This window comes from Macaca fascicularis, chromosome 15 (assembly GCF_037993035.2).
Source record: "Macaca fascicularis isolate 582-1 chromosome 15, T2T-MFA8v1.1".
Classification (NCBI taxonomy): Eukaryota; Metazoa; Chordata; class Mammalia; order Primates; family Cercopithecidae; genus Macaca; species Macaca fascicularis.
Window position 1 is genome coordinate 126,541,553 of NC_088389.1, and position 14,779 is coordinate 126,556,331.

Genomic DNA, 14,779 nt, shown 5'->3' on the forward strand with positions numbered 1-14,779 from the left:
CTACTGGCATCCGGTAGGTAGAGATCAGGGATGCTGCTAAACATCCTACAGTGTACAGGACAGCCCCTCACTATAAATAATTGTCCAGCCTCAAATGTCAGTACTGCTGAGGTTGAGATACCCTGAAATACAATGATGACCAATTAAAAGCCTAGAGAGGCTCTTGTATGATTGCATCTTTGTTTAGAGAGGAAAAATGATAACAGTATGAAAATTGGGCTGTAGGTGAAAATTGAGAGTCATTAAGAGGTGTATTAGTCTGCTGGGGCATATCACCGGCTGGGTGGCTTAAACACCAGAAGTTAATTCTCTCACAGTTCTGGGGGCTGGAAGTCCAAGGTCAAAGCACTGGCAGGGATGTTTTCTGGGAAGGCCTCTCTCCTCGGCTTGCGGATGGCTGTTGTCTCTGAGTCTTCTCATGGTTTGTCCTCTGTTTGCACTTAACTCCTGCCGTCTGTTTCTTTTTCTTTCTTTTTTTTTTTTTTTTTTTTTTGAGACAGAGTCTCACTCTGTTGCCCAGGCTGGAGTGCAGTGGTGCAATCTCGGCTCACGGCAAGCTCTGCCTCCTGGGTTCATGCCTTTCTCCTGCCTCAGCCTCCCGAGTAACTGGGACTAGAGGCTCCCACCACCACACCCGGCTAATTTTAGTAGAGACGGGGTTTCACTGTGTTAGCCAGGATGGTCTCAATCTCCGGACCTCATGATCCGCCCTCCTTGGCCTCCCAAAGTGCTGGGATTACAGGCTCGAGCCACCGTGCCTGGCTCATCTCTTTCTTTTCTTAGGAGTACCCCAGTCCTGTTGGATTAGGGCCCCACTCTGTGACCTTATTTACTTCCATAAAGGCCTTATCTCCAAATAGTTGTACTGGGAGTTAGAACAACATACGGATTAAGATTAGGGGAGACACAATTCACTTCATTATATTCTGCCCTCTGACCCCCCTCAAATTTATGTCCCTTCACTTCAAAAATACATTCACCCCCATCTCAACAGCTCTGAACATCTCAACTCATTCTGGCATCAACTCCAAGTTCAGAGTCTCATCTAAATAGCATTCAACTCAAGTATAGGGGAGACTTGAGGTATGATCCATCCTGAGACGTAATTCCTCCCAGCTGTGATGGTAATTCCTCCCAGCTGTGATGGTATAGGCACTGGATAGATATTCCCATTCCAAAAGGGAGAAACCAGAAGAAAGTGCTTCTAGACAAGTCCAAAATCTAGCCAGGCAAATCCCATTATATCTTAAGCCTAGAGGATCATCCTCTTTGGCTCCACGCTGTGCCCTCCACGCCCTCTTCACCCTCTAGGGTGGTGGCTTTGCCCCTGAGGGCTGTGGTCAGAGGCAGCTGGGTTCGCTGTAACTATCAGAGGTGGCCCTACCCTGTGAATTCAAGGAGTAGACAGGCTTGCCCTGAGCTTATATACTCTGTGTCTTGGTGGCAGTGGCAGCACTGGGGGTCTCTAAATTGCGCTTGGGATCATCCTTCCTTTTCTTGAAGAACAAAGAATGTTTGCATCCAGGTAGCTCTGCTTTCAGAAGTCCAAAAGCCTTACTTTGTTTTATTCCATGTCCATCCCCTTTACTGCAAGTTGCCAGTGTCTCTACTGGTATAATCCCATCTCTCTTCCTGGCTTCTGCTGAGAGGGCTGATTAAGTCCTGGGAATCTCTTTAGAGGGGAATGTTCATCCACACCCTTGATTTTTCTCTCTGTAACACTCTTATTTTTTGCAATATGGATAGCCTGAGAATTTTCTGACTCTAGTTCCTGATTCCCTGTTGCTTAACAATTTCTTCTTTAATTTGTCTTTTTCCTTTTGCATTTTACTGTAACCAGTTAAGGAGAAATCAGGTTGTATCTTCAACACTTTCCTTATAAATCTCCTCTGCTAAATATCCAAGGTTGTCACCCACAAAGCCACTTCTCCATTTCTATTTAGTTGTTACAGTGACACCCACCTCATAATCCAAATCTGTTTTATTTAGGGTTCTCCAGAAAAACAAAGCCAGTAGGATTTTTTTTTTATATGTAGGAGATTTATTAAAAGGAATTGGCTTATGCAAGTATAGATTCTGGTGAGTCCAAAATATGCAGTGTGGGCCAGCAGCCTGGAAACACAGGAGAGCTGATGGGACAGATGAAAGCCAAAGGCAGTCTCTTGCTCAGGAAAGTCAGTGTTTTTGTTCTGCCCAGGTTTTCAGGTGATTGGATGGGGCCCATCCACATTATGGAGGGAACTGTGCTTACTGAAAGCTCACCAACTTAAATGTTAATCTCCAAAGATTCATTCCGGATTGACACATAAAATTAACCATCACTGGAGGTAATAATAGTGTAGATAAGACAGGCCAGCACCAATAGAGGTTTAAAAAAATCTGAGTGAAAATATAACAAACTAGAAAATATAATTGGATGTGGGAGTAAGTGCAAAATTGCAAGCCTTTGTTTTTTCAAAGATGGTGGTACCATTTTTCTAAAATGCCCAGGGCAGAAGACACTGCACTTACTAGAATGATTGCTTAGAAAGTGATTCTCCACCTCGGCTACACATAGAATCATCTGGAAGATTTTAGGAATCTCTTTGTCCAAGCTATGCTGCACACCAGTTAAATCTAAATTCTGGGCGTAAAGCCAGGCGTGGTGGCTCAAGCCTATAATCCCAGCATTTTAGGAGGCCGAGGTGGGCGGATCACCCGAGGTGAGGTGAGTTTGAGACCAGCCTGGCCAACATGGTGAAACCCTGTCTCTACTGAAAATACAGACATTAGCCAGGTGTGGTGGCACACACCTGTAATCCTAGCTACTTGGGAGGTTGAGGTAGAGGAATTGCTTGAGCCTGGGAGGTGAAGGTTGCAGTGAGCCGAGATCACGTCATTTCTCTCCAGCCTGCTGGGCGACAGAGCGAGACTCCATCTCAAAAATAAATAATTAAATGAAACAAATAATAAATACATTCTGGGCATGAGACCAGGCATCAGTATTTAAAAACCTCCCTAGGTGATTCCAGAGTGTAGCCAGCCTTGAGAACTGCTGTTGAGAGAAGCAGAGTCATGAGAAGCCTTTTACAAAAATTCTACCTGCCCGACAAAATCCTGGAGCACATGAGCCCAAGTTTCATTTCTGTGCTGCTTTCTTTTCCTAGCTGGCCTTGGTCGCACGGGCACTCTGATAGCATGCTACATCATGAAGCATTACAGGATGACAGCAGCCGAGACCATTGCGTGGGTCAGGATCTGCAGACCTGGCTCGGTGATTGGGCCTCAGCAGCAGTTTTTGGTGATGTAAGTAGTAGCGTACGTCTATAGTTCCAAGGGAACAAGTGGGGTTGGAATCTGATGGGGACTGGAATTTCCCTTAGTTTCCAGTAACAACGGATAGTCTGGTAGGAAGAAGTTGTTCATGTGTCTTTCTGGAAAGCTCTATTTTGATGATATTTAAATGCTCTAGGAAGCAAACAAGCCTGTGGCTGGAAGGGGACTATTTTCGTCGGAAGTTAAAGGGGCAGGAGAATGGACAACACAGAGCAGCCTTCTCCAAACTTCTCTCTGGCGTTGATGACATTTCCATAAATGGGGTCGAGAATCAAGACCAGCAAGAACCCGAACCGGTAATGAAGCTGTTTCTGTTGAGATGTTGTTACTGCTTTAACTGCTGTTGAAACCTTGTCAGGGCATGGAGAAATCTGTAGGTAAAATAATAAAGCAGTTCTTGGATGATTGTCAGTTTTTTATATTTATAACCCTCTCTAGGCACTTTTTACCCAAAATAGTGGAAACGAGGTTGTGCGTCCATAAAACTATAACTCGGCAGGTGCGTAAAAGGTTGTGAAGTGAGCTCTTTAGCCAGATCTACCCCTGCCCCTCACCCCTTTTTGCCATTTCACAACAGCCGATTTAGAAAGGCAATCAGTCTCAAATGGAGAGCTTTTAGCAAATCAAGGGCTTAGGGGGCAGCAGTACCACATTAAGTGGTAGTAAGTACACTGTGAGATTTTAAAAAGAATGTTTTCAAACGTGAAAGCCCATTAACCGTCTTCACTGTTGATACATTCTATAATGAGTGCTGGGCTGTCTCTGAAAGTCGACTTTGGCTGTCTTAAAATGTGATCTGTAGCCTGATTGTGAAAGGGAAAAATATTTTAGAGTTTGCAGAAACGTGGACTGTCTGTGTTTATGTGGATAAATTGCTGCTCTGCTTTACTGCATTAATAAGTGCAATTTAAACCATTAGCTCAGTGCTTTTTTTACTTACACAGTACAGTGACGACGACGAAATCAATGGAGTGACACAAGGTGATAGACTTCGGGCCCTGAAAAGCAGAAGACAATCAAAAACAAACGCTATTCCTCTCACGTGAGTCTGGGTTCCTTTGTTGTGGTTGATGTTTCTTTATTTTGTGTGTGGGGTCCTTGGTGAGGGTTTTTCCTGTACATTTTTCTCCATAGTTGCAAGCCCATGATGCCACTTTGAAATGTTTGCCTATGTTATTTAAAACCTAGGGGTGCTGGCCTTGGAATCTCTCAGCTGGCCCTTGTTTACCTTGGTCCTCATGAGCCTTTATGGGTGGGAAGGCGACATCAGGGATACTTTTTCTCCATGAATAATCAGCACGGGGCACCCTCCAGAGCTCAACAGCAGATGGAAAGCCCAGGATGCCAGACCTGTCCATAGTTATAAACTAGTCTATTTCTTTACATTCGCCACGTAGCAGATCATTTGTTTTGATCAGCGTGACATGACGGCTTAATGACATTACGTTGTTTTTGGGGCAACAGTGAACTGGTCTAAACTATATTTTGGGTTTTTTGTTTGTTTCTTTGGGGAATGATTTTCTAATTATAGAGGAAGATTTAGCCTGAGAATAGTAAGTGTTGCAGTTACTGAGTGTATGTGTGTCCGTGTGTACATTCTCGTGAACGTGTGTTAGTTGGGATGGAACCTGATGGAGCGTCCAAGATTATTAGAAGAATACGCAGAAGCAAACTGCATGAGCGTGGTCTTTTTTATAGGCTGCTCTTCAGTAGATGGTCCCACCTGTTTGCCACTGGATTTCTTCCTTCTAGTTACTTCCTTTTTCAGTGTGGGGCACCAGATTTCCAACCTTCTTTTTTGGGGGAAGGGAGTGTGATGGACATAGATCATTTATTCAGTAAGCATCTTGTAATATGGTAAGGAAGTATGATATAATAAACCATTTGTATTGGCAGAGAACAGGTTTTCTTTTTAACTGAAGGTAATTCCTCACTAGTATCTCGTCATAAAAATCCTGAAGTAGAATCACATGTAAGGCATGTGTCATTGTGGGCTGCTCCTCTGGGAGGTTCTTCAAAGACCCAATGCAAAGAGTTGAGTTTTGCAGTATGCAGTGTTATGTGATGTAGGGCATCCATTGTGATGCCCTTGCAGTATGCAGTGTGACGTGAATGCATGTAGGGCATCCATTGTGATGACAAGCATTTATGAAGATTTCTTTTGCAGCTTAGTGGTACTGTAGTCAATTAGACTGCTTTAAAAATGGTGCCTTTGGCCAGGCATGGTGGTTCACACCTGTAATCCCAGCACTATGGGAGACCAAGGTGGGCGAGTCACCTGAGATCAGGAGGTCAAGACCAGCCTGGGCAACATGGTGATAGCCTGTCTCTACAAAAATACAAAAATTAGCCGGGCATGATGGTGCGTGCCTATAATCCCAGCTACTCGGGAGGCTGAGGCAGGAGGATCGCTTGAATCTGGGAGGCGGAGATTGCAGTGAGCTGAGATTGCGCCATTGCAGTCCAGCCTGGGCGACAGAGTGAGAACAAACCGAAAAACAAACAAAGAAAATGTTGCCTTTTGTATAATTTATTTAACTCTGAATGTCATTTTGTTTTTAATTTCCTTATTAAAAGTCTTCATCTAAGGCCTTCATGGTTTTTCTTTGGCAGTATTGTGGTGGCTCCAGGTAATCATCCAGATACTAACTCTGGATGTGGCGGAGGCAGGCAGTGCCCTCGAGCAGTGCTCCTCTGACTTAAGTGTGCATGAGGCACCCGGCACTTGTTGAAATATGGGTTATGATTAGTGGGGTGGGGGCAAGGCCCAAGATTTCACATTTCTAGCAGAGGCTGCTGGTCCAGGGACCACACATTGAATTGCAAGCCCTAGGAAACTGATGCTTTTGTGGGTTGATTTTAGCTGTGTCCAGGTTTTTTTGTTTTGTTTTTCAGAATCAGCATCATCGTTTATTTTTTAATATTTTGTTGCCTGCTGTTCAAAAGTCAAGTTGAGAGTCAGGGGATACAAATCCTGCTTAGTCAAAAGTTTTTGTTAAATAGGCAGTTTCCTTTAGTCACCCTCTAAATCTGCTACCCTGATTAACATGAGTTCAAATCTAGCTGGGCATGGCGGTGTGCACCTGTAGACCAGGCTATGCGGGAGGCTGAGGCGAGAGGACCACTTAGCCCAGGAGTCTGAGGCTGCAGTGAGCTCAGGATTCCTTTTGTTAATATCCTAAAAACAATATATAAAAATAGCCCCACATAACACAAATAACAAAGTTTTAGGCCACACTTTCAAAGAAGAAAGCAAAATGCTAGTTTTTCTAAGCTCTGAGTTATGTGTATAAACCCCGGGGGATTTTTGATGAGTCTCAGCAAATCTCCTTCCTCCTCCGTTACAACATTTTGCGTATCCCTTCTCTGCTTTTTCAAACCCTCTCTGCTATTATTTGCGGCTTTTTGGCCCTAGAAAAGATGAGTCGAAGGTTTCTTTCTTTCCCTCTTGTGTCTTTGTAGTTATTTTAGGAATAGAAGTCCCTGAGGGACTGTGTTCAACAATGGCTTGGGTTGAAAAATACAAAATCAATTTCTTCATCCCAATTTTGACTCATTGATTTCTGTGAGCAAGTTATTTTGCTTTAACATTGGCACTTAGCCTTATGAAAATACAGTACGTGCAAGAAAGAAAGTTAGTGAGAAATACACAAGTACTAGTCACTCTTAGGAGAAAGTTGTAGTACATAAAATATTATTCCAATGATTGGTTTCTCTCTCTCTTTTTTTTTTTTAAGACGGAGTCTTGCTCTGTTGGCCAGGCTGGAGTGCAGTGGTATGCCCTCGACTCACTGCAAACTCCGCCTCCCGGGTTCCAATGATCCTCCTGCCTCAGCCTCCCGAGTATCTGGGATTACAGGTGTGCACCACCACACCCAGCTAATTTTTTGTATTTTTAGTAGAGGCAAGGTTTCACCATGTTGGCCAGGCTTGTCTCGAAATCCTGACCTCAAGTGATCCACCCGCCTCAGCCTCCCAAAGTGCTAGGATTACAGGCATGAGCCACCAGCGCCTGGCCGGTTTCTCTTTTATAAATGGTCAGTTTTGGGGGAGAGTTTAAGTTTTTTATCAATTGTAAAATGGCCATTTGCTCAGCCTGTCTAATCCTGACTACAGTGATGACAGTAAACCACGTGGCACCATTGACATTGAGCTGATCTTCAGGACGTGATGACAAGTATATTGTCTGTGCTAAAATGGATTTGGTAGATTTCATAACTTGAGCCATGAGGCCTGTCGTTCTGCATACTGATGGTTTTGGCAGGTTTGGAGATGGGTGTGTGTGTTAGCAATGGAAAGTAATTCTTTAGCCATGAGGTTTACTAGAGGAACAAATAACCATCTATAATGCTGACACCTGGACATTCAGGCTGTTCTGCCTTTAAGGAACTGAAAGTGAAGCCTGGGATGGGTAGAGAGTTTTCTAGTGCTCTCAGGCCATTTATTCATTCCGTTTAAATGTTCACCCCTGTGATCTTAATATATATATTAGTAGGCTTGTTTTTTTTGTGTGGGAAGATTAAATAAGATGGTGTAGGTATAACTTGTGGGGTGAGGTTAGCTTGTATTTCGAGTTCACCCTTTAGTCTAATCCCTTTCTACAATATAAGATGCCTGGCATGTACGTTTTTTTTTTTTTCCGAGACAGAGTCTTGCTTTGTCACCCAGGCTGAAGTGCAATGGCGTAATCTTGGCTCAGTGTAGCCTCCGCCTTCCGGGTTCAAGTGATTCTCTTGCCTCAGCCTCCTGAGTAGCTGGGATTACAGGCGCCCACCATCACGTATCGCTAATTTTTGTATTTTTAGTAGAGATGGGGTTTCACCATGTTGGCCAGGCTGGTCTCGAACTCCTGACCTCGTGATCTGCTCCGCCTCAGCTTCCCAAAGTGTTGGGATTACAGGCGTGAGCCACTGCACCTGGCCTGACATGGAATTTTTAATGATGACAGTGATGAGGTCAACAATAAAAATGACATGATAAGCCAAATCAGTCGCTTCCAAATTGATCAGCAGTACCACGCACGTGGCACATGCTCAGTAGCGGCTCTAGTATTTGGTCACAGATGTATCCAGGTAACCATGTGGAAGTGCAGTCACTGGAAGGAGCTTCTGCCCTTCTAAACGGGAGGAGGTTTCCTTCCTTGCTGCTAGAACCCAGATCAATGGATTGAGAAACACCAAGCTGAGGCTGGACACAGTGGCTCATGCCTGTAATCCCAGCACTTTGAGAGTTCAAGGGCAGGAGGATCACTTGAGCCCAGGAGTTGGAGACCAGCCTGGCCAACATAGTGAGACTCTGTTTCTACAAAAAAATTAAACAACAACAACAACAAAAAAAAACTAACTGGGCATGGTGGCATGAACAGGTAGTCTCAGCTGCTACTCAGGAGGCTGATGTCGGAGGATTGTTTGCACCTAGGAGTTGGAGATTACAGTGAACTATGATAACGCCACTGCACTCCAGCCTGGGCAGCAGAGCAGTACCTTCTGTTTCTTTCTTTTCTTTTTTTTTTTTTTTTGAGACAGAGTCTTGCTCTGTCGGCCAGGCTGGAGTGCAGTGGCATGATCTCGGCTCACTGCAATCTTCGCCTCCCGAGCTCAAGCAGTTCTCCTGCCCTAGCCTCCCAAGTAGCTGGGATTACAGGCGTATGCCACTACACCTGGCTAATTTTTGTAATTTTTTTTAGTAGAGAAGGCGTTTCACCATGTTGGACAGGCTGGTCTCGAACTCCTGACCTCGGGTAATCCGCCTGCCTTGGCCTCCCAAAGTGCTGGGCTTAGAGGCATGAGCCACCGCGCCCGGCCGACCCATTTCTTAAAAATGAAAAAGAGGCCAGGTGCAGTGGCTCATGCCTGTAATCCCAGCATTTTGGGATGCCGAGGCAGGTGGATCACCTGAGGTCAGGAGTTTGAGACCAGCTGGCCAACGTGTTGAACCCCCATACTAAAAATACAATACTTAGCTGGGCGTGGTGGTGCACACCTCTAATCCCAGTTACTCAGGAGGCTGCAGTGGGAGAATTTGCTTGAACCTGGGAGGCGGAGTTTGCAGTAAGCCAAAATCACACTATTGTACTCCAGGCTGGGTGACAGAGCAAGATTCCATCTCAAAAAATTATAATAATTAAAAAATAAAAAACCCCAAGCTGAAAGCCAACTAGTATGAAGAAAGTGAGTGCAGAAAACAACTAAGAAAAATCTATAGTATGCATACTTCAGTGAAATTTTGCTCATTTTGTGCTGCCCTTGGTTAAATGTGAACCGTATTATAAAAATGTGCCATTCCCTTAGCTTCCTGGATGACTCAGGAGTTAGTGATTCCATTGAAATGAGATCAGTTCTGCTGTGTTACGTTCATTTTTAGTTGTGCCTCCTGTGATTTTGTTAACTGGTCTGGGGTTTTGTGTTTTTTGTTTGTTTGGTTTTGGTTATCTGGTTTTGCCTCCTTTGCCCATTATGGTTTGGTTTAGTTTTCTGTGTGTGCACATCTTGTGCTTTTTGAAGAACCTCAATCATTTATCTGTGACTGATTTCAGTATCATAAAGTTAAATTACCATGGGGTAGTTATGTAACTAGTGACTGAGTCCCCAAGTATCAAACCTGTTTAAACACAGCATTTTGTTCTCCAACATAAAATGGCAAAACTCCATCCTTGTGGACCGCCCCTTTGTATCCCTGTTGCTGTCTTGGGCTTTTAGGGTGTCTAAAATTACATATGGCTTGATTGATTGATTGATTGATTGATGATTGCGTAATTTATTTTGGCTTCCCAATTTGAACATCTGTTCTTTCCCCTTCACCCCTTTCCAGATGTCCCCTAGCTGTGCTGACCTCTGCACTGTGTAGTGTTGTCATCTGGTGGATTGTTTGTGACTACATTCTTCCCATCCTGCTATTCTGTCTCGATGGTTTCAGAACACAGTAGCCATCAGGACCCCCTGACAGATAGCTGCTGTAAGTGTCCCGTTCTGTTTCTCTGCCGTTGCTTACTTCTGGTGCCTAGTGTGGTTCCCACAATGCATGTTTTTCTCCTTGTCAGCTCCTAGCTTTGTTGGTTTGCCTATTTTCAAAGGTTCTTTTTCTGAATCTTTTCAATTAATGGGATGGTGGTGGGGAGGGAAGGTGGGCTTCACTGTTCCTCTATAGAAAGGATATTAAAAGTAACATATCTTGTTTTAAAGTTATGCTTATCCTTAACAGATATTTCAAAATAGCAGTTGATAAATGAAGACACTGAAACAGGTTTTCTTCCCTATCAAAAGTAGTTAGTTAGCTTGGGATAATTGGGGTGGTTTTATTTTTGTTGGTTGGCTATACAGTTTTCCTCTAGTTGTTTCTGTGTCTTGAGTATGTCCTTCCCAATCTAGCAAGGAAGCATTTTCCCCACTGATCTACTTTCATTAAATATGTGATTTTGTAGCCTCGAAATCTGCCGTTGTACAGCAGCTCTCTCATAAGTCTTCTCTCTAGTGTGCAGAATGTCCTGCTCTGTCTCATTTTCCTCCTCCCCTTTAGGGAATACAGTAAGTACAGTGTGTAGCACTTGATACTAAATGAAGGTAGGAGGTCGGAGCTGAGGCCGCCTGTTGAAGTTGGTGCATTCCCATATGACGGTCATTGCTCCCGCTTTTCTCCTTGCCCAAACATAGCCAGAATGCCTTTATTAGGCTGATAGCAGCAAATTTGTATTCTCTTGAGATCTTTTATCTTTGAAATGAAGACCTTAACAGCGAAGAGGCTTTATTTCTGCAGAAGAATGTGCAAGAGGCCCACTTGGGGAGCAACCTGTTGAAGACCCCCAGAAGGCGGGTATGTCCTGCGTCACGGGGTCCACCGCCACCCTCCTGTGTCTGAGCTGCATTCTTCCTTCTCTCAAGCTTTCCCCTTAACTCATATTTTAAGAATTTCTTCTCTTTTCTCCTCTTGGACTTGGAAGTTATGAAAGAATGCAAAAGTTCCTTGCAAGATCTCTTCCAAAGAAAAATTCCATTGCAACCAACTCTGGTACTTTGTGGTTTCATTGAGTATTTTCACATAGCTGAGAAAGATTTAAAAATCAAGCTGATTTCACTCTTCAGAATTAGGCAAAACCTGCTTAACTTGCTCCTATTGATGGCATTTTCTTGAATATCTTACAAATAAAAGCTTATTGTCGCGCATTCAGACCTGCTGTATTTCTGAGATAGATCAACCTTTTGGGTGTTTTCTCCTTTACTTCTCTTAGTCAGCTTTGATTGCCACATATTCTGACTCAAAAGCATCATGCACTACTTAGATTTATTCTTCTCAAACTGTTGCAAGTGGCAGAGATGTTCCGAATGGGTGGAACAGTTGCTAATAATACTTAGGCACTTTGTGGTTGAATGATCATTCCCAGGGTAAGTTTAAAAACGGTCTCTATCAGGCTCTTTGCTTTCAGTATTCCATGTAAACTATACCTCCTGTTATTGTTGTTAATGACGTTTGCCGTGGTATTTCTAGACCCAAGCAGAGTATTCAGTTTAGCCTGACTAATTATTTGGAATTTTCAGAAGCAAAAAACTTGTGACAGGCCGGGCGCGGTGGCTCAAGCCTGTAATCCCAGCACTTTGGGAGGCCGAGACGGGCGGATCACGAGGTCAGGAGATCGAGACCATCCTGGCTGACACAGTGAAACCCCGTCTCTACTAAAAAATACAAAAAAACTAGCCGGGCGAGGTGGCGGGCGCCTGTAGTCCCAGCTACTCGGGAGGCTGAGGCAGGAGAATGGCGTGAACCCGGGAGGCGGAGCTTGCAGTGAGCCAAGATCACGCCACTGCACTCCAGCCTGGGCGGCAGAGCGAGACTGTGTCTCAAAAAAAAAAAAAAAAAAAAAAAACTTGTGACAGTTACAGTGGTGTTAATCAGTATCATCTTTGTAGCACCCCATGACTTTCTTTCCAAAGGGTTTCATTTGTAAGTTGGTGACTCCTGAGTGCCACCATCCACCATCAGCACCACCCACCTCTGCTGGCAGCGGACGCAGGTGGCATGGCATCGTTTGATCAGTTGTTTCCAGTGAAAAGCTCCCGTTATGCGGCATGCCTGGAGAATTAGGCCATAACAACACTTCAGGCTCCTGAGTCAGACCCGGAGATAGTGGGAAAGGCTTGTCTGAAGGCAGCAGGGCCTCAGGGTCACCTTTGTGCATGCTCTTGTAGTGTCCGGAGTGGACAGCCAGTACATAGTGCATAGTTGTCCTGATGGATTGTTTTCTTGGAATTGGACATTTATGTTCCAGACCTGGCTTTTTAGTTTTTGGCTTGGCTGTGTTCCTCGGGTTGCAGATTTCACTGTATCTGAAGTCTCAGAGTACCGAGGCTCCAAGGATGCTGCAGAGAAGGTGGTGAACTGCAGTACAGGCAAGAGGTAGGTAGGACAGAGGATTTTGTCAGGGGAGATGGGAAGGAAGAAATTGCATCTGCTGCATGCTGCTCTGCAAAGCCATGCCTGGCCTGGGTTGGGAGGCAGAAGGCAGCGAGTGCCCGGGTTCTCTGTGGCAGAGGCAACGCGTCACCCTCTGGTGCCTGTCAGGTGGTGTGCACTGTCACTGGTGATAGCTCAGTGGAGTTCTACCCCCACCCCGACTTCATCAGTGCGTAACCTGCAGTTAGGATAAATACTGTGTTGTCAGTGCAAATAACTGGAATCTTCCCTGGTATGATTAGCACACTCAAGTTCTATCATTCTCTTGGTTTTAAAGTTCCACAGAAATTACTAGCTGTTTAATATTGTTATTATATTAGTTCACTTTACACTAATTTTATAGAGAAATAAATACTTTTTAAAAGATGTTTTCCAGCAGCCTAAGAATGGCTGCACGATTGAGCCGTAGTGTCTTGTTTTGAATGCCATTTCAACACTTCAGTCTTAGTTAATTTGAGAAATCAGGATTCAGATTTCCTAAGCAGGCAGTGTATCAGCTCTTGTGTTTTCCTCAGATTAATTATTTTGCAGTGTGATTGTTGTCTGTACTTTTGGCCAACCATGGCCTCAAATAATTTGAGAAGTAGGTGTTGTATTTCAAAAAAGAGCCAACAGGAGTCTCGTTTTCCCCGTGCATGAGGCAGCGGCCCAGGGGAGCGTGAGAGCTGTGGCAGTGCCAGTGCTGGCCTGGGCTTGGGAAGTAGCAGTGAAGCAGCAGCGGTTTGTTTTGTTTCATGCAAAATTCTATATTCAGATTTTTAGCAGAGATGAATAAATATTTTCCCTTCACTTTATATAAACAAATAATTTTTAGGGATGGGCAGGCTGACTCATACCTACAAATCTCAACACTTTGGAAGGTCGAGGCAAGAGAATCACGGAGGCCAGGATTTTGAGACCAGCATGGGTCACATAGCGAGACCTCCATCTCTATAAAATGAAAACTAAAAAAGTTAGCTGGGTGTGGCGACATGTACCTGTAGTCCCAGCTACTCTGGAGGCTGAGGTAGGAGGATCAGTTGAGTCCAGGATTTGAGGCTGCAGTGAGCTATGATTGCGTCACTGCACTCCAGCCTGGGCAACAGAGTGAGACCCTGTCTCTTAAAAAAAAAAAGAAAAAAAAGAATTTAAAAATAATCCTTTGTTTTTAGAAGTAGAATTCACAAGCCAGGGTAATAGTTGCCTTTAATCCTACAATTAAGTCTTCACATACACTCTTTTTTTTTTTTTTTTTTTTTAAATACAGAGTCTCAATCACCCGGGCTGGAGATCGGTGACACAAACATGGCTCACTACAGTCTTGACCCTGAGAGGTCAAGGTCAAGGTGATCCTCCTACCTCAACCTCCCAAGTAGCTGGAACCATAGGCACGCCCCACCACGCCCAGCTAATTATTATTATTATTATTTTGTAGAGAGGACGTCTCACTATGTTTAAGAATTTGGGCTTCTTAATGGTGTCTTGTTTCATGGCTGAAAATCTGAGAAGCTACTTTTACTTTTGAACACAAAGATTTGTTTGGCTGGAGGATTTCTTTGGTGTAGGAATTGCTTAAAATGACCAGGCTGGTCTCGAACTTTTGGCCTCAAGTGATCCTCCTGCCTTGGTCTCCCAAAGTGCTGGAATTATAGGCATAAGCCACCACACCCAGCGCCTTTGTCTGTTGTGTTAGAACATGCAACGTATCAGATGATCACACTCTAGGAGAATTTCTGAACCAAACATTGGCTGATTTATCCAGGATTCACATCCCTCTGTGAGACAGAAAGCTAGTTTCAAGGGTCCGTCAGAAATCCGGCATGAGTAAAGTGAAACAGTGGGGAAAACTGCCCCGCCTTCTCCCCAGAAGGCTTGGACCGCTGGCCCAGACAAGCTCCAGGTTCTGCTCTGGTTGCTTTTTTTCTTTTTTGAGATGGAGTCTCGCTCTTTGGCCCAGGCTGGAGTACAGTGGTGCAATCTTGGCTCACTGCCACCTGTGCCGCCCGCGTTCAAGCAGTTCTCCTGCCTCAGCCACCTGAGT

General features: G+C 44.4%; 1 protein-coding gene across 36 annotated transcripts in view; it reads left to right on the top strand.

Moving 5' to 3' along the window:
- Positions 1-14,779, top strand: part of CDC14B (cell division cycle 14B) — a 128,523-nt gene that overhangs the window by 95,062 nt on the left and 18,682 nt on the right. For 21 of the 36 annotated variants that reach the window (XR_010581663.2, XM_005582332.5, XM_074017970.1 and 18 more), the window contains 3 exons: positions 3,147-3,285; positions 3,452-3,611; positions 4,260-4,357. Coding sequence is in view for 27 of the 36 variants with exons in the window: in XM_005582332.5 (XP_005582389.1) it covers positions 3,147-3,285; positions 3,452-3,611; positions 4,260-4,357 (397 nt within the window). In the remaining 9 variants the exon portion in view is untranslated. Of the gene's footprint in view, positions 1-3,146; positions 3,286-3,451; positions 3,612-4,259; positions 4,358-10,125; positions 10,270-11,067; positions 11,125-14,779 lie in introns of all 36 variants that reach the window. The other 15 variants (XR_012424940.1, XR_012424941.1, XR_012424946.1 and 12 more) reach the window with 2 other exon arrangements.